This window comes from Eulemur rufifrons, chromosome 2, assembly GCF_041146395.1.
Source record: "Eulemur rufifrons isolate Redbay chromosome 2, OSU_ERuf_1, whole genome shotgun sequence".
NCBI classification, from domain to species: domain Eukaryota; kingdom Metazoa; phylum Chordata; class Mammalia; order Primates; family Lemuridae; genus Eulemur; species Eulemur rufifrons.
In genome coordinates this window covers 8750733-8769451 of record NC_090984.1, presented here as the reverse complement: position 1 = coordinate 8769451, position 18719 = coordinate 8750733, and the positions used below count along the sequence as shown (strand labels likewise).

At 60.5% G+C, this 18719-nt stretch overlaps 2 protein-coding genes across 9 annotated transcripts in view; one reads left to right on the top strand and one right to left on the bottom strand.

Annotated features, from left to right (window-relative positions):
* Positions 1 to 762: 762 nt before the first annotated feature.
* On the top strand, positions 763 to 8372 carry DCAF15 (DDB1 and CUL4 associated factor 15). Of its 8 annotated transcripts, none has more exons than XM_069494877.1 (13): positions 763 to 898; positions 2646 to 2707; positions 2796 to 2931; positions 3848 to 3954; positions 4053 to 4192; positions 4280 to 4450; positions 5964 to 6401; positions 6502 to 6593; positions 6677 to 6805; positions 6894 to 6979; positions 7199 to 7303; positions 7379 to 7494; positions 7885 to 8372. In XM_069494877.1, exons 1-13 carry the CDS (start codon positions 767 to 769, stop codon positions 7938 to 7940), a joined length of 1770 nt encoding a protein of 589 aa, XP_069350978.1. In that variant the 5' UTR covers positions 763 to 766; the 3' UTR covers positions 7941 to 8372. The 8 variants fall into 8 exon arrangements, with proteins under 8 accessions (XP_069350978.1, XP_069350981.1, XP_069350972.1 ...); XM_069494880.1 differs by having other exon boundaries at positions 2610 to 2707; positions 2853 to 2931; XM_069494871.1 differs by having other exon boundaries at positions 2610 to 2707; positions 6683 to 6805.
* Positions 8373 to 8477: 105 nt separating this feature from the next.
* Positions 8478 to 18719, bottom strand: part of RFX1 (regulatory factor X1) — a 30325-nt gene continuing 20083 nt past the window's right edge. Inside the window, exons 9-21 of the mRNA XM_069477389.1 lie at positions 16596 to 16980; positions 15468 to 15649; positions 14699 to 14818; positions 14492 to 14607; positions 13300 to 13418; positions 13104 to 13213; positions 12514 to 12665; positions 12321 to 12418; positions 10836 to 10985; positions 10523 to 10731; positions 10054 to 10207; positions 9930 to 9975; positions 8478 to 9802 (exon numbers count right to left, since the gene is read on the bottom strand). Of these exons, the coding sequence (XP_069333490.1) occupies positions 9633 to 9802; positions 9930 to 9975; positions 10054 to 10207; positions 10523 to 10731; positions 10836 to 10985; positions 12321 to 12418; positions 12514 to 12665; positions 13104 to 13213; positions 13300 to 13418; positions 14492 to 14607; positions 14699 to 14818; positions 15468 to 15649; positions 16596 to 16980 (2011 nt within the window). The 3' untranslated portion in view covers positions 8478 to 9632. The remainder of the gene's footprint in view (positions 9803 to 9929; positions 9976 to 10053; positions 10208 to 10522; positions 10732 to 10835; positions 10986 to 12320; positions 12419 to 12513; positions 12666 to 13103; positions 13214 to 13299; positions 13419 to 14491; positions 14608 to 14698; positions 14819 to 15467; positions 15650 to 16595; positions 16981 to 18719) is intronic.

Below are 18719 nucleotides of genomic sequence, written 5' to 3'. Positions count from 1 at the left end.
TCCAACACTGTTCAGAAGATGAAATCAGCTAATGTACACGAAGACGATGCTCACAGCTGACATTCAACAATTATTTGCAGTACCGCCATCTGTAGAATGGGCATAACAGGGCCCTACCACATAGAACTGTTGGAAGCGCGTAACCGTGTTCTGCACAAATAAAGCGATACGTAATTGATGCTATCACTGTCATTCTCACCAGCCCACCAGCCCTCACATAGGAAAGATGCTTTCATCGCATCTCACCTTTTCTCTATTTTTTAATTTTGTTTTTTGCAAATCCCTTTCCTTGGCCTGGCTCGGCCGCCAAGGGATGCTAGTCAGGCCTCTGCCCACCGGGTCTGGGCGCAGATAGCCCTGGGCTTGGGACTCCTGGCCCTTCTGCACCACAGGCTCCCATCGCCCAGCCCACAGGCCTGGACCGCCCGCGGTCTCCATGGAAACCCACTAGCCACGGGGGGGACCGAGACGCTATTGAGACCGACAGCTATCTTCACCTATCAGATCAAAGTTTTCTGGGCGAGGAAAGCAAACGGGGCTCCTAATTGGTGCGTCCTTGGGGGAGGGCGGGAATACGGCGACGGGCCGCGGGGGCTGTTACCTTTGCTACCAATCAAGAGCCGAGACGGCTCTGATGGACAGGCATAGCGCGAGTGCGGGCTTTCACTGAACCGGCGGGCCGCTGTCTCGAGAATGGGCCAATGAGGAGACGGCGGGGGTGGGGCGAAGGGGCCGGTTGCTCCGGAAGTGGAGGGAGGGGGTGAAAATGGCGCCCAGCTCGAAATCGGAGCGGAACAGCGGGGCCGGGAGCGGCGGCGGCGGCCCCGGGGGAGCCGGGGGGAAGCGGGCAGCAGGGCGGCGGCGGGAGCATGTCCTCAAGCAGCTGGAGCGGGTCAAGGTGAGGCCTGGAGCCTGGGAGGAGCGCGCCGGAGGGTGGGGAGTAGGGACGAGGGAGGCGGAGGGAGGGAGGGCGTTCGCGGGGTGAGGGGTTGGGGGCGGGGCCCCAGGGGAGGGGGCTTGGGTTAGGGGCCGGGCGGGGCCCCGGGGAGGGGGTTTGAATGGAGGGAGCTCAGGCCGGGGCTTGGATGGAGGAGGCTGGGGCGAGTCGCCGGCATAGGGGCTTGGATGGAGCGGACTGGGGGCGGGACCCCGGGGAGGGGGCTCCTAGCGAGGGAACCCCAGAGGTCGCAGGAAGTCAAAAGGAAGGGGCGATCCAGGTTGAGACCCATTTTTCAAAGCCCTGCTCCCTTGGCCCCTCCGTCATGGAACCTTCCCTCCCGCTTTGCAGAGCCCCTGCCACCGGCTTTCGGCTTCCTCCACCCGGTGTTCCTTCTCTCTGTCCCAGCTCCGACCACACGGGAGCTGGAGTTCCTGTACCTGGGTCGGCCTCCTCCACTGCACGCGGGGGAGGTCCCTGGATAGGCCCGAGTCTTCCCCCGCAGAGTGGGAGCTACCTAAGCAGGGCTCTGTCTTCCCCATCAGACTGGAAACTCCCAGAGCTGGGGGATATCTCCCCCATCCGTTTGGGAGCTTTAGGAGGGCAAAGATGTGACTCTCCCGTCAGGTGGGCAGTAACGGGCAAGACTGTCTCTGTGAACAGAGACTGAGGCTGGGAGCCCTGTCAGGGCAGAGCTGTGTCTCCCCCTTTTGACTGGGAGCTCCCTGGGTTGGGACAGTCTCCGCCCTCAGCCTGGGAGCTCCCTGGGCTTGGCTGTGGCTCCGCCCTTAGCTTGAACGCTCCTTGGGATTGTGTCTCTCCTTGCAGCCTGGGCCTCGCTGACAGGGCTGTTTCCTCCATCAGACTGAGATCTCCTTGAGGCCAGGGCTGTTTCTGCCATCAGTCAGGGAGCTCCCCAGACAGGGCTTTTTCCCACCAGATTGGAATCCCTCGAAGGCGGGGCTTGTCTCCCATCAACCTGGGTAGGAAGACTGAAGGTGCTCTGATCCTCCAGTGCCTGGCTTATGTCTGTCTGTCCCTCGAAATCCTTCCTTGGTGACGTTCCTTGGGATGCGGGAGTTGGGTGGAAGGTGGCAGTTAATTGGGAAGAGGGAATCCGGCAGGAGTTTTGGGTCATTGGTTAGGCTCACCATTCTGTCTGCCTCAGCTGGCCCCCAGCTGAGGCCAGGGCTGTCCCAAGGAGCCTGAGCCCCCCTTGTTTATAGGCTGGGACGGTCAGGGACAGGTGAATGCTGTTCAGACCCCCATCCCAGCCTCCTTGGTGGGATGGACACCCACAGCTTAGTGCACCATGGGACAGTCTTCACGGAGGGAGCCAGGTGGCCCGGCATGGGCCAAGGTGACTGAGGAGCCTTCCTGGGGAGGTGACACTGGGCTCAGGCAGGAGAAACCGAGGCTGAAGAGGTGTGAGGATGGGAGGGTGGGTGGGTCTCAGGTGGAGGTGGAACCTCAGGTGAGGTCCACCTGGCTTCCCGATCCTCAGCTGTTCCCACCTCCCAGAGCTTGGCTTACCCTTGACTGTTATGGCGGGCAGGGAGTGGGCCTGTGTGTCTGGGCTGGCCCCTGGGTGCCGCTCTGCCTCTCTGCCTTGGGTGAGGGGGCTAGGGGGCTGCAGATGGTGCCTGAAGAGCTCCGGCCGCCCTTTCCTCAGATCAGCGGGCAGCTGTCCCCTCGCCTCTTCCGGAAGCTGCCACCCCGGGTCTGCGTGTCTCTCAAGAACATCGTGGATGAGGACTTTCTCTATGCAGGGTGAGGCTGGGGCCAGGCTGGGGGTGCAGCTGGCAGGGAGCGGTGGGCTCGCCCTGACCTGGCCACTGTGCTCCCTCCACCCCCACAGACACATCTTCCTGGGCTTTTCCAAGTGTGGCCGCTATGTCCTCTCCTACACCAGCAGCAGCGGGGACGACGACTTCTCCTTCTACATCTACCACCTGTACTGGTGGGAGTTCAACGTCCACAGCAAGCTCAAGCTGGTAGGGCCAGGCCCTCCCCTGTGGGAGGTTCCAGTGTCGTCCTGTCCTTCAAACAGTGTGACCTGGCAGGTCATAGCACCCCTCTGAGCCTCAGATTCCATGTGTGTTAAATGATCATAATGTACTCATGAGGTCATTGTCAAGATTCCACATGTGAGGTTGAACCATATGAAATCACCTTTTTTTTTTTTTTTTGAGACAGAGTTTTGCTCTGTCACCCAGGGTCCCTGGGTAGAGTACAATGTTGTCATCGTAGCCCACTGCAACCTCAAACTCCTGGGCTTAAGCAGTCCTCCTGCCTCAGCCTCCTGAGTAGCTGGGACTCAAGACGTGCGCCACTGCACTTGGCTAATTTTTCTATTTTTAGTAGAGACGGGGTCTCGCTGTTGCTCAGGCTGGTCTCGAACTCCTGAGCTCAAGCGATCCTCCCGCCTTGGCCTTCCAGAGTGAAATTACCACTTTTTTATGCTTCAAAATAGGTAAATGGTGGCAATTCCATTTGGTTCAACACAGCATATAAAGCCCATAGAACATCATTGGCTCGGGCCAGGTGGGATGTGTTAGCTGTATCAGGGCCACGCAGGCTGCCGCACTGGCTTTAACCTTGACCTCCTTGAACCTCCACAGGAGGTGGGTGCTGTTAGCTTTGTTTACACATGAGCTCAGAGAGGTGAATGGGTTTTAGGGTAGGCTGGGCTTAGAACCAATATGTCTGGCCAAGTCCCCTCCACTGGGACAGGGGTCCCATCAGCTGTGTCCCGTCCTGGGCCTGGCCTCCCCAGCCTGTCCTCAGGCAAGGCCCAGGGGTCCGGCCGGGGCTGCCTGCCCAGTTCCGGCCCCGATTCCAGCCCGGCATCATGCAGCCTCAGGTCTGGACTGCTCCTGACCTTGGACTGACCATGAACATGCCGCTCAGGTCCGGCAGGTCCGGCTCTTCCAGGACGAGGAGATCTACAGTGATCTGTACCTAACAGTGTGCGAGTGGCCCAGTGACGCCTCCAAGGTCATCGTCTTTGGCTTCAAGTGAGACCTGGGGACTGGGGAGGCGGCGGATGGGTGGGGGAGGGCTGTAGCCGGCCCCTGGGTGTGGGCCAGGTGGCTGAGGGTGTGCTGGTCCCCAGCACGCGCTCGGCCAATGGGATGCTCATGAACATGATGATGATGAGTGACGAGAACCACCGTGACATCTACATCAGCACTGTGGCTGTGCCGCCACCGGGCCGCTGTGCTGCCTGCCAGGATGCCAGCCGGGCCCACCCAGGTGAGGGGGCTGGGGACCTCGGGGGTGCAGGCTGTTGCTCCCTGCCCTGGGGCTGCAGGTGAGCTGCTGTGGCCTGTGTTGCTGCAGGCGACCCGAGCGCACAGTGCCTGCGGCACGGCTTCATGCTGCACACCAAGTACCAGGTGGTCTACCCCTTCCCCACCTTCCAGCCCGCCTTCCAGCTCAAGAAGGACCAGGTGGTGCTACTCAACACCAGCTACTCCCTGGTGGCCTGCGCCGTCTCGGTCCACTCGGCAGGTAGGTCCTCTGCGGTCTGAGGACAGGCCAGCACCGGCTGCAAGGCCCTGGGCCTCTTATCCTCTCATGCCACCTAGCAGTGCTCTGAGGCTGGTCCTGTTCCAGTCCCGAGATACAGACTAGGAGACTGAGGCACAGAGAGGTGAAGCCTTTTGCCCAAAGTCACACAGCCAGGAAGTGGGAACGCTGGGGCCCAAATGTAGCCACACCCCACCACAGAGCTGTCCACTAGAACTTTCTGCAGGGCCCGGGTGTCCCATATCTGTGTTTCCACGACGGTCACCTCCAGTAGCCACTTGGAATGTGGCGCATGTGTCCAAGGAACTGAGCTGCTGCTGTTATTTAATTTTAGTTGTTTTAAGTTGAAGTAGCCCAGTGTGGCTGGGCAGCAAAGCGCCACTTTCTCTTATAAAGAGCGGTGCTAATGAGACATCTCGTGGAGTGGCTGGTGGGCAGACGGCTGTCTTCCATCTTTGATATTGGAGAAATGCCAGTGCAAATCACAAGATGTCCCTTGACGGTGACAAATGTTAGAAGGCCAGATAATTCTGCCGGCTCGAAACAGTGGGAGAGAAGGGGGCTTTCGGGGCCTCTTGGCAATGGAATTGTGTCTGTGACCCAGTGGCTCCACACTCGGGTCTCTCCCTCTGGGAGACTCTCACTGGGTCCATAAGGGACACATCCAAGGCTGCGGAGGGGGAGGTGGGGGCCACCTGGCATCCATCCCTGGGTATTGGGAAAGTAGGGCTTGTGGGGTGGGAGGCGGCTCGGAGAGCAGCAGCGAGAGCCCCCGAACGCATGTCCACGGGGCATGTGTCAAAGACGTGCGTCCATACTTACCACCGGAGGGTGTTTCCTTGGCCATTTTCAACTTTCACTCCCCTCCCTGCCAGCATGGTGGGCCAGCACGGTGGTGGACAGGAGCCTGGACTCTCACAGTGTGACCCTGGACAAATCCCTCTCTGAGCCACAGTCTGGAGGACGCAGGTCCCCTCTCCCAGGGTTGCTTGTGTGGGGCTTAGCCCCAGGGTGCTCAGTGAACATGTTGGGGTTCCCTGTGTGACCCCTACAGTCCTCAGAGGAGCGTGTAGTCTCTAGACGGGTGGAGATTGAGCCTGTCTGTGCCGCGCCGGTCTGGCGTGTGCTGGGAGGGAGAGGGCTGTGGAGTAGACACTTAGTGGCTCTGCCCATCCTCACTGTAGACTCTCAGCTCCCCGAGGGCGGGGTTTCTGCCTGCCCTGTTCACTCCTGTGCCCTCGGTGTGGGGCACACACAGGACGGGGGTTTGAATGGATGTGTCTGTGCACATGTGTGTGCGTGGTACCTGTGTGTAAAGGTCTTTTCCCTTCTGGGTGTTTCAAAGTGATCTCTCAAACATAGGTAAGTCTTCTAGAAGGGTCTCCTCAAGGTGGATTTCTAAGAGCCCCGGCAGTGAGGGAGGTCGGAAGAGTGTCCTGAACTTGAACTGGTTTACTGACCCCTTCTCCCACCACCATCACTTTTCTTGTTCCAGGCGATAGCAGCTTCTGCCAAATTCTGTATGACCACACCACCTGCCCCCCGGCACCTCCCAGCCCGCCTGAGCCCCAGAGCCCAGAGCTGCCCCCCACCCTCCCCAGCTTCTGCCCTGACGACGTGGCCCCAGCCCAGCCCTCTGGTGCCCCCGAGCCCTCCCCCGCCATCGCCAAAGCCAAGGAGTTCGTGGCTGACATCTTCCGCAGGGCCAAAGAGGCCAAGGGTGGGGCCTCTGAGGAAGCCAGGCCACCCCCCTGCCCAGGGCCCTCAGGCAGCTGCTGCCCTGCACCCCCTGAGCCCCTGGCCCCGTGTGGGGAGGCAGCACCCCAGGACAGCCCCCCTGCAGCAGAGGCCCCTGCCCCCGAGCCCGGCTACGTCAACTACACCAAGCTGTACTACGTGCTGGAGTCGGGAGAAGGGACGGAGCCAGAGGATGGTGAGCAAGGAGCCTGCCAATGGCAGGGAGGGGGCCAGCCCGGTGAGTGGGGTGCCCCTGGGCCACCCACCACTTCTACCCCCACTTCCTGCTTCTCCAGAGTTCGAGGATGACAAGATCTCCCTGCCCTTCGTGGTGACCGATCTCCGTGGCCGAAACCTGCGGCCCATGCGGGAGCGGACCGCTGTCCAGGTGGGTGCCAGGCAGACTGAGTGGCGCCCGGGTGAGGGGCAGTGGGTGACTCTCCTCTGGCCTCTGTGTCCACCTGCCCACAGAGCCAGTACTTGACAGTGGAACAACTCACGCTGGACTTCGAGTATGTCATCAACGAGGTCATCCGCCATGACGCCACCTGGGGCCACCAGTTTTGCTCTTTCAGCGACTATGACATAGTCATTCTCGAGGTGGGCCCAGGGCTGGGCAGGGTGGGCCCAGGGCCTTCTGCACTCTGAGGTCCCCCTCAGCAGCTGATGCCGTCCTCCACCACCCCAGGTCTGCCCGGAAACCAACCAGGTCCTCATCAACATTGGCCTGCTGCTCCTAGCATTCCCGTCCCCCACTGAGGAGGGCCAGCCCCGGTGAGTGGGCAGGAGCCCCCACTCCCCCTTGCCCAGGAGCGGCCGCATTCACACCCTTCAGTTTAGGCAAGAGGAGACATGAGAAGGCTGCCCTTTGGGCCACAACCTGGATGGGCCCCTCCATTGCTTCTCCAAAGACAGAAGCCCCTCAGGCTGGCCTAGGTGCTGGCTTGGGGACCTTGACAGCCCTGCTCCTGTTTGCCTCCCTCCCCGCTGTAGACCAAAGACCTATCATACCAGCCTCAAGGTGGCATGGGACCTCAACACGGGCATCTTCGAGACAGTCAGCGTTGGCGACCTCACTGAGGTCAAAGGGCAGACCAGGTGAGGTGGGGCCAGGGGCTGGGGGTGGAGGCAGCAGGTAGGGCCACGAGAGCCACTCATCCCCTTGCCCCACAGCGGCAGCGTCTGGAGCTCCTACCGCAAGAGCTGCGTGGACATGGTCATGAAGTGGCTGGTGCCCGAGAGCAGCGGCCGCTACGTCAACAGGATGACCAACGAGGCCCTGCACAAAGGTGGGGTTTGGTGACCCTGGGATGGGCAGGGCCAGGCCGTCAGCAGCAGGGACATGCACCCTCACCTGGGTGCCAGGCCAGGCCCAGAGCAGGCGGATTCAGGAGTGTTGGCTGAACGGACGGGAAGGCTGGCCGTGCCAGTGGACCTCCTGGGATGGGGGTGAGGGGGGCGTAGACCAGCTCAGCAGGTGTGGGGCCTGGGAGCCCTCAGCCAGTTGTTCATTCGCTCGACAGAGAGGCGTTTATGGCAGCAGGCTGGAGGCAGAGATGAACTCAGTGGGGTTCCTGCCTTCTGGAACCTTCTGGTTCCAGCATCAAGTCAGTTGAGGGGTGGCTGTGGAGCCTAGACAGCCAGCGACTCCACAGCTGTGTCCCCACCTGTCCCTGCAGGGTGCTCACTAAAGGTTCTGGCGGACAGCGAGCGATACACGTGGATCGTGCTGTGAGGGCCCGGCCGCCCTGGACACTGACTCCAACTACCTCCGCGGCCCGGGAGCTGGCCGCCCCCGGGCTGGCCTCTTCCTGGCCAGCCGACCACCACCGGCACTAGTGTTAGGCTGCGGGAAGGGCTGGGCGGGGCAGCCCCTGGTGGCCTGAGAGTCTGGACGCTTTCTATTTATGCCTATTTAAGTTGGGAAGGGGCAGAGGGAGGGAGCCCCCTGCCCCACTGGCCTCGAGCACCCGCCGTCACCCCAAGCTGGGCATGGGCCCAGGCTCCTTGTGCATTCGCCCCTTTCCCCAGCCCCAGGTGTGAACATTGCCCTCGCAGAGGCCAAAAGGACCCCATCACCCCTCTGCCCGCCCCCAGCCCCTCACCCCCAGGTGGCCATCCCCACTTCCTTCCTCTTCATGTAATAAATGTTTTATTTCCGAACCTCCCCAAGCGAGTTCCTGTGACTGCAGCTGGGGGCCCAACAGAAGGCCCCCACCAAGGCCCGGCAAGTCAGCAGTAGACAAATATCACAGCGGAATTTATTGTGTTTTAAGAAAGACTACAAAAAGGTAGAAAACAGCTCGGCACACTAAACTACCACACGTGTGGACACTTTCACCGCCGGGAGGGGGGCCCGGGGCCCTGGGCAGGGCTACCCCAAAAGCTGTAGCACGCGGAGCACACAAAATAGTGATTTTTATACAACAGGTCAGATTTTCCTTTTTTGTTGCGTTTTTTGTTTTTGCCATAAACATCTCACAGGTTGAAAACACTGAGGAAACTGGAACAGATAAGGCCATGATGGTTGGAAAAAAACCCAACAAGTTACCGACTCCGCTTGGGCGGCGCTCACAAATCGAACAATAGTCATGGGGTGGGGGGCGCACGGCACAGAGGAGAAGCACAGTCTCCGGGAAGAGTAGAAGGTTCCATTACAAACCAGCGGCGCGGAGGCCGTGGGGCGCGGGGTCTTGGATCTGTGGAGCGCCCGGCCCAGGCCGGGCAGGCGCGGTCACCTTGCGGCTCCGCTGCCGGCGGCTCTTTGGAAGCTGGAGGCCGTGTCCCCGCCGCCCCACCCCACAGGCGGGTGGGCAGGGCCCAGTCTCGGGCTGCGGGGCACGGGAGAGCCCAGCGCTGGAGAAGATGCGACACCCACGGCTTTAATTGCACTTAATACCAAGAAGGGGAAGCAGTGGGGGTGCTGGGCGAGGGGTCCCGGGGCCGCTGCTGACAGTGGGGGTCCCCAGGTGACGCCCACCTGCGCCCGCCCGGGGGTTCAGGGCGGGGCCCAGGTCAGGCTGTGCAAAGCCAGCGAGCTGAATAAGTTAAAAGTTCTGCGGGGGAGGGGGCCTGCCTGCCTGCCCCCGGGGGTAGTGAGAGGGAGGGGCCGAGGGAGGGAGATGCTGCGGCCTTCGTGGGGGGCCAAGGGGCCGAGCTGGACGCCCCGCGGGGCACCTGGGCACGGCGGCGGTTCCTTAAGGCACGTCTTTTGTGTCAGAGTTTGCAGCTGCGGCTCCGCCCAGCCCAGTGATTGTGCCAGCCCCGTCCGGGAGCGGGGGAGGCCCCCTTGCCTTCCCTGTCTCGGAGGCCCCTCCCCGTTTTGGCCGAGGCTGGAGCGGTGACAGCGAAGCCACTGAAGCTGTGAGGGACCCTGGCGTGGAGGGGCGGCGGGGGCAGGGACGGGCGGGCGGGGGAGGCCGCGGGCTTAGCTGGAGGGCAGCGCCTGCACGAAGAGGCCGCGCGCGTCAGTCCGCGCCAGCTTGGCCGGCGGCTCCAGGGCCTCGGGGCCCAGCGCGGGCGACTCGCTGCCAGCGGCCAGCGAGATGTCCTGGGGCAGCTCGTCCTCGCTCTCCTCCTCCTCTTCCTCCTCCTCGTCTGGGACACATGGACCAGGACCGGCTCAGCGCAGGGCCTGGCGGGGTGGGGGGAACCAGCTCCTCCACCCGAGCCGCCTTGTCCGCCGCCGCCCCCCCAGCCCCGGGTGGGAACATGTCCCGCCTACCTTTGTCGGGGTCCAGGGGGTTCAGCGAGGTGGTCAGGTTGGCGAACTGGAGGGAGGGGAGAAGAGGGTGAGGGCCCCGCCGCCTGGCGCCCCGCCCACGCCCCCAGCGCCCCGCTGCGCCCACCTCGCCCATGACGGCGATAGGAGTCTCGCCCTTGGCCTGGGCCACACGGTGCTCGATCAGGTAGTACATGTACTCGTCGTAGAGCAGCCGGATAAGGTGGAAGGAGCCAAAGCTGGCGGCGCTGCGCAAGGTCAGGTCCCGGATCACCATGGAGCTGGGGATGGCGACGTAGAACAGCCCATCAGTCCCCGCCCGGCCCCCGGCCCTCGCCCCCCTTGCGCGCTGCAATGCCCTCGGGCCTCGAGCAACCTCAACGACCCGGGCTGGCCCCGCACAGGCTTCCCTAGGGCGTCCAACTTTGGGAGCCGAGGTCCCGGCACCGCCCGCCACCCGTAGGCTCCCATCTGTTTAGAAGAGCACCTGAGCTGCCTCAGGGCGCCGGGCCGCTCTTGATCCCGCCCTTGGCTCACCTGGGAGGTGGGGCCTCTCTGGCCCCGCCCTCCCGCCCAATGCCGCAGCGGGCGCGCACCTATAGAAGGACCACTTGAGGAGGAAGAGCTTGGCGGCCTTGGGGAAGCCGGAGCTGCCCTGGTAGGGCTTGAGCACCTGGCTCACCACACCGTCCAGCCAGGCCGCCCACTGCTCCAGCGAGTTCTGCTGCTGCAGCGTCACCTTGAAGTCCTGCTCCAGCCGCTGCACCACGCGGTCCTCGCAGCGGCACACCCACGAGGCCTGCTCCTAGGGCGCAGCGAGCAGACGAGCAGCTCAGCCGCGCCCGCCCCGGCTCGCCCAGCCAGGCCGCCCGCCCCCCGCCCCCACCACATGCAGCGCCCCACGCGCACTTGCACGTTGGCGAAGTCCACGCGGTTGAGGTCGCTGAGCATCTGGTTGATCTGCGCCGTGTTCTGCAGCACGGCGCGCGCCGCCTGCGCCAGGTGGTTGAGCGACGTGTAGCGCCGCAGTGTCTGCGCGAAGGCGCCAGCTGCTGCCACCTGCGTGCGGGTAGGGATTGTGGCTTCTGTAGAACCCCTGCCCGCCAGCCTCTGCCCCACCCGCTGCAACCTCTCTGAGCCTCAGTTTCCTCTCCTAAGAAAGGAGGGATGTGCAGCCCTGCTTTTGTTAGGAAACCACGGGGTTAAGATTTTCAAACTTTGGGTGTCAACCCACCAGTGTGGGTCAAAAAAATCGATTTATTGTGTTTTGCCCAGCATCGTTATTTTTTTTTTAACGAAAGAACACAATGGAAAACATGGAGGGCACTTCTCAGCAAGGCCAAATACTGCTTTAATAAACATTTGTTTTCATTTTGTTTCAGTACTGTACCCTCGAATCTCAGCCCTAGAGGGACAGGGGTTTTGTCCATTTCTGTCAATTGCTGTGCTCTGAGAATGAGGCTGGGCACACAATAGGTGCTCAATACATGTGTGCTGCCTGAACAAATGAATACACAAGTCTTGCCAATTCGCCTGAAGGGCTTCTACTCTTCCCACAGGACCCAGCCCCTGCTGTCCAGCCCGCCAGCTCTCCAGGCCCCCAGGAACTAGCACAGCCCATTCTCATGTCTAAGCAGTGTGCAGCGCTGATGAAAAGGGCTGTTCTGTTTCCTTACAGATGTTGCCTTTTTAAGAAACGTTTTATCTATTTTTGAACACCTAAAGCGCTTTCTAGCCAAGCTGTCTGAGGAGAACTACTGTCAATTTGCATTCCATTTGTATTTTTTTTTTTTTTTTTTTTGAGACAGAGTTTCACTTTGTTGCCCAGGCTAGAGTGCCGTGGGTGTCAGCCTAGCTCACAGCAACCTCAAACTCCTGGGCTCAGGCGATCCTCCTGCCTCAGCCTCCCGAGTAGCTGGGACTACAGGCATGCGCCACCACGCCCGGTTAATTCTTTAAATATATATTTTTAGCTGTCCATAAAATTTCTTTCTATTTTTAGTAGAGATGGGGTCTCGCTCTTGCTCTGGCTGCTCTCAAACTCCTGAGCTCAAAGGATCCACCCGCCTCGGCCTCCCAGAATGCTAGGATTACAGGCGTGATCCTAGCCCGGCCCACTTGTATTTTTTTTAAGATGCTGTTTTGAGTCCAAAATCACACTAAAAGGGGTTGTGTGTAAGAAGTGGGCACCTGAGGAAGCTGGTTAGTGAACAACGCCCAGGGCCCTCTCCGACGCGGATGAGCCCCCCTTCCCCATGCCCATGCTTGCCATCCCCTGAACAGGTGTGGGGACCAATCTTACTGCCCCCACGGAACAGAGAAGACCAAGGCCCCCGGCCCCAGCGGCGGGGAGGAGGAGCCCGCTGTGACCCGGGCTGGCGCTCACGCCCTCACCTTCACCCGCAGCATCTCCTCGGGGATGTTCACCATGGCGTGGGTGAGCCAGCTCTCCAGGCTCTTGGCAAAGTTCCGGATTGCTTGGGTCAAGGCACCTGTGGGCCGTGGTGGGGGCTGGTCAGGGCAGGGGGTGGTGCATTTGAGGTGCTAGAGGCTTGGGGGGGGGGGGGCGCAGTGGCTGAACACTCACTGGGGATGGGCCGTAGCACGTCGGGGATGAGGATCTCCACCAGGCCCTGGTACAGCACGTTGTCACAGTGCTTGGTCCACTGGAGCACGGGCTCGAACTTGGAGAGGAGCACCAGGCTGGCCTTGGGCAGCCGCTTCTCGGACTCGTCGTGCCTGTAGGCACCCAGCCCAGCCCACCCCGGGGTCAGACACTCCATGGTCCTGCACCCACGGTCAGAAAAGCACAGGCACCCCCGGTCCCCACCCCACGGTCAGGCAGGCACAGACCCCCGAGGGGTCAGAGGGGGGTCCTACACCCCCCCCTGCACAATGCGGTGAAAAGGGCCTCGGAACCTGCCCACCCCAGGGAGGAGATGGTGTCCTGCCAGCACGCCTGGGATTGGTGGGACACGCCCCGCCCTGCCCGGCACATCGGATGGATACACCACATGCTCTGGGAAGGCAAGGGCGTGTGCACCCCACAGGCTGCAGGGGGCTGGCAGGCGTCCCACTCCTGCATGATGCCAGAGGTCAGGCCACCCCACCCCTGGGCGGCTGACTCCCCTGGGATCGGGTCACGCCCTCCTGCCCCTGTCACGCTGTGGGACTCACACGGCCAGAGGCGGCGCCTCGCTGGGCTGGCTGAGGTTGTACCTCCAGAAGGTCTTCCACAGCGTCTCCACCAGGGTGAACTGCAGGTTCACCATGACATCGACAATGGCCTGTGGGAGAGGCAGGCGCTCAGGGGGGTCTGGGGGCTGCATGGCCCTCCCCCGCCCATGGCTGGGCCCCCGCCCGACTGTCCTACCTCACAGTGTTCCCGGTACAGGACCTGGAAGGCCTTGATGTCCCCGGGCCCGACACCCTCGGGCAGCACTTTGCCCTGGAGGTCAAGCTCTGTGAAGTCAGGGAGGCTCCGAGAGGCATCTGGGGGGCGGGGGCACAATGAGGCCCTTCATCCCAGCCTGCCTACCCCCCGCCACCAGCCTACTGGGTTGTCATCACTTTCCCACCAAGTCGGGGTCCCCCATATGCAGTGAAGGGTGGCAGGGCTCAGGGAGGGCGAGTGCCTGGCCAGGGGTCCCAGGATGGGGGAAGACTCCAGAGCCCACACTCTTTCAGCACAGAGAACACGACGGCCTTGTACGGGCCTGGCCCTGCCTACCAAGTGGTGGCACCAGGCACCCCCTTGGGACATGGGCCCCTGAGTCCAGGCGGCACCCCCACACCCACCTGGCCACGGAGCAGGCCCCCAGGGCCCAGCCAGGGCCACGGGGATGCTGACCTGAGCCTGAGGGCCCCAGGGAGGGCCCAGCCATGGACAGTCATCCTGGTGACACCCCTCGACTGTACCAGAACTGTCAGCCCCTGCCTGACAGGGCAGCCTGGGAGTCTGGGGCTCGTGATGAGGAGAGCCCCAGGAAGTGGCCACCACGGGGTCACCGTTGAGGATGTGTGGCTGGTACATGCTGGGTTCTTGGCCTTTGCCTGTTTACTTAGCATCACTTTGTCACGTTTTCCTTGACTGTTGTTTGCATTTGTTTTTGTTTTTTTTTTTTAGAAGTTCACTTCTAGAAACCCTGGACACCACACACCTGCCTTCTTGGTGAGGCGTCCTAACCGCATGGACATCCCGGCTCTGCGGACCGCACAGGGGCCCACGAGGCAAGGCAACTGCCCCGCTGTATCTCGGACTGACGATTACCATGGACCATCCAAGTAACCAAGTCCATTTGGGTGGGATTTAAGATCTCATGTGGCATAAAGGGGGCTTGTTGGAGGGTTCAGAAACCCAGAGGAAAGCTGCCCATTGACACAAATGGGAATCCGCCTCAGAGAGGGTTTCTGGGGACAGAACCGTCACTGTGGATAAGGACTATGGTGTCTCACCAAACTCCCTAGGCATCTCTCACCCAGCCCTCCCCTCATCCCCCAGCCCCAGCCCCGCTGGCTTGGGGAACCATGTGCTCTTCTGGGGCCGCAGGCCGGGGAGCACTCACCCAGGAACTGCTGGTACTGCTGCACCTGGGCGCTGATGTCCGACAGGCCCGTGCTCTGCTGCTGGCCCACGGCCACGCCATTGGTCATGCCTTCCATCTTCTGGATGGGCTTGAGCCTGAGAGTAAGGTGGCAAGCAGGCCGGCTGTGGGAGGCCCCCGTGCGCCCTTCCCTGCTTGCCCCACTCGGGGTCCGGCCCCACCGCCTACCTCTGCTTCTGCGAGAAGGGCTGGCCCCGCATGGCCATGTGCTGCTGGTCCTCCATCAGCCGCAGGAGGGGCGAGCTGGCCTTGATGCGCAGGCCGTAGTAGTGGTACTTGGAGTTGCCCCTGGGAGGGAGGTGGAGGGTGAGGGCCGGGCTGGGGGGCCTCACGCCACACCCGCATTCACTGTTAGCGGACTGAATGGAGATACCCCTGTCCTGCAGAGCCGGGTGTACTGCTCAGGGGACACAAAGGGGCTGCGGGTGTCAGGAGAGATCCTATCCTTGGCCCAAGGTTATGCACGAATGAATGAATGAGGTGACACCCAAGCTGGGAACTGGAACTGAGAGATGAGCACCGGAACCTGGGGAGGGGTGGGGGTCGCCAAGGAGAGGAAGCGAGGGGTGGATTCAGGGGATGGCTTCTTGTCCCTCCCGGCACAAATCTGCCAGCTCATAGGGCCTAAGCACCAACTGTGTGCAGCACCCACATCCTCAAGGTATGTGCATTTCGGACGGATCAGAAACGAGAGAAGTAACATGAAAGGCACATTGGAGGGTGCTCAATGGTAAGGCGGCCAGAGGACATTTGAGTAAGGAGGTGGAGAGGACACATGAGGCAGAGGGCACAGCCAGTGCAAAGGCCCTGGGGTGGGATGAGCACATGAATCAAAGGCGCCTCCAAGAGGCCGGTGGGCTGGAGTGGAGTGTCCCAGGCAGCCTGGGCATGCCCTGTGACCCCGCCAGGGCAGCTGGGGGTGGATGGGTGGCCCCACCTGGTGCCCAGCCGGCGGGTGCGCAGACCCATGAAAACGGAGCGGATGAGTTTCCCGAAGGAGGCGGCGTTGACGGGCTCCAGCTTTTGCTCCTGGCAGTGCAGCAGGTAGTGGCAGTAGAGGGTGCTCCGCGGCAGGCTCACGCCCTCAGCTGTCTCATAGTTGTCCAGGAGCCACTGGACCTGGGGCCGGAGGGAGGACAGGTGTGTATCATTCAGAATCGCTTCTGTGTCTTGAGACAGAGCTGTGGCTATGTGCTCTGTCTGTATCTACTTTGCTCTGTGATCCGGACAGCCCAGCCATAAGGGACATCCTATTGCAGTTCTCCCCATGGAACTCTCTAGAACTGCACTGTCCAATACAGCCGACACACGCAGCTAGTCAAATACAAATTTATATTAATGGATGCTGAGTGGAAAAAAAACCAATCTCAAAAAAAAAAAAAAAAAAGGGCAATCTCCAAAGGTCACATGGTGTGCGAATCCATTCATAAAACATTCTTGAACTGACAACATTGCAGAGATGGAGAACAGATTTATGGCTGCCGGGGGTTGGGGGTGTTGGGAGGGAGGCTGCAGCAAGTCACTGTCGAGGGGTAGCGGGTGGGAGATCTCTGGAGTGATGGGACAGTTCTGTACCCTGACCATGGGGGTGGCCTCCCAAATTGACACACACGATAGAAGACTCAGAAGTAAAACACACGTTATACCAATGTACACGAGGCCACCTCTGGACAGAGGGACGTTATGGCACCTGCCTTCCAGATGCACAAAGAACCTTGCTCAGCGCAGCCCCCCATGGCAGTGCCTGCCTCTCTGTCCCCTCACTCTCTGTCCCCCCTACCAATTATAATCAGAATAGAGGGCACTTCTTTAGTCACTGTTCTAAGAGCTGCATGCATATCAGCTGAGGCCCAGAGAGGCTGAGTAACTTCTCCGATGCCACACAGCAAGCATTTGATCGCAGGCCATTTGCAAGTGAGCACTTTATCACTAGGCCACACAGGATCCTGCTAACAATGGCCCGCAACCACAGCCACTGACTGGGCTTCTAGTGTCCACCACCCACCCTGTCTGCCCCAGGGCACCCCACCGCTTGCCCCTTCTGGGGCCCCGCCAAGGCACTCACCGTGGCTGGCGAGGCACGAGTGGTGTGGGAGTAAGACTGACCGGCACTGCCCAGCATGTAGCCACCTTGGATCACGTAGGTGCTTGCTCCACTGCCGCCGCCACCGCTGCTGCCGCTGCCACCCCCACCACCGCCTCCTCCGCCGCCGCCGCCACCACCGCTGCCACTGCCGCCACTGCTGTTGCTGGCCCCACCCCCGCTGCTGGTAGAGCTGGCGACCACCTGGCTGCCGGACACGTACATGGGCACGGAGCCGGTGCTGGCCACCGCCTGGGAGGTGGCAGGGGTGCTGACCTGGGCGGCTGTGCCTGTGGCCTCATAGTAGCTGGTGCCTGCCGTCTGCGTGTACAGCGGTGTCTCGGGGTAGGGGTAGGTGCTGGAGCGGCTAGGAAGAGGCAGAGGTGGGGGAGTGTCAGGGGGCTGAGAGCTGGGTGGCTGAGGGACATGAGTGAGGGGCATCCTGCAGGGAGAGGGGGATCCCAGGAGGGGACCCAGGGCAGCAAGGACGGAATCCCAGCATTCACCTACGACAGAATAGGTACCCTCCTGAGTGCCTGCTGGGCAGTTTTTCGTTCACTGCAAAAGCAGCCCTCCGTACCAGAGTCACCTTCCCCACGTCAGGGGTGAGGAAACTGACATGGAAAAGTTGGGGAACTTGCACTGGACCACACACTTTCACACCAGGAAATTATTGAGTGCCTGCTGTGTGCTGGGCACGGTTCTAGCTACCAAGGACACAACAGTGGATGAGACGGAAAAGCCCCTGCCCCCGGGGAGACAGGTGAGGGGCCAAGAGCAAAGGTAAACAGAGGTCACAGCAGAAGGTAGCACGTGCCCAGGTGTTAAATGGAGAATTCTCCCTCAGCCATCCCTGGACATGCACTGGGTGATGCAGGCTTGAGGCTGCGAATCGTAGCAAGTGAGTAAAAACCACCAAGGGCTTTAAGGGCTGCTAAAAGATGATGGATTCTACACAGGTTTGAAAGACAACGAGGACGGTCTTGCGGTTCTACCAAAGAACAAGCTCCAAAACATAGCATAAGGTAGCAAGAGGCAGAGCAGGGCGTGGCTGGTGGGACGGGAAGACACCACCAAGTTTCATATGTATGTCTGTCATCTGTGGGCGTGGAGGGCTCCATGGAAAGGGGACAGGCAGTGGACACCTCTCTCGCCATCTCACTAGACATCGTTGGACCTAATTTTGATGTTTGAACATGTTCGATGTTTCAATGATTAAAAATGTAACATTAAAATTTAAAAATCCAGGCCAGGCTCGGCAGTGTGAGCTTGTAATACCAGCTACTAGGGAGGCAAAGGCGGGAAATCATTTGAGGCCAGGAGTTGGAGACCAGCCTGGGCAACACAGTAAGACCCCCATCTCAAATAGAAAATTTTTAAGAATTTTAAAATAAAAATTTAGGCCGGGAACGGTGGCTCACACCTGTAATCCCAGCACTTTGGGAGGCTGAAGTGCGAGAATTGCCTGAGGCCAGGAATTCCAGACCAGCCTGGGCAATACAGCAAGATCCCATCTCTACCCCAAAAAAAGAAAAATTAACTGGGCATAGTGGCATGCACCTGTAGTCCCAGCTACTCAGGAGGCTGAGGCAGGAGGATTGCTTGAGCCCAGGAGTCTGAGGCTGCAGTGAGCTATGATCACACCACTGCACTCCATCCTGGGAGACAGAGGGAGACCCTGTCTCTAAAAATAAAAATAAATTTTTAAATAAAAATTGAAAAATCCCCAGCCCAGTGTCCAGCATTGCAACCCGTGTTCCAAAAACATTGCTTTAGTAGACACTTGCTAAATAAATAAATGTGTGTCTCTCTCGATGCACCCTGGACAAGGCCAGGGACAGAGGCCCAGGGGCTGTGGCTTTGGCCAGGGCAGGGATCCAGGCTTGGAAAGGGTTGGGAACCCGAGAACAATCCACTGGGGAGGAGAGAAAGAAGACACAGCCGAGGGCAGGATTGGCCCCCGAGAACTTCATGTAGCTGAAGACTCTGATAGCAGTGAACTAGGTAAAATCGCACACACTACAATCAGGGAATTCAAACAGAAGCAAAGGAGAGATGCAACCAGGGAAGGCAGAAGGAGCCTGCCCAGGCCCTCCAGGCCTGGGC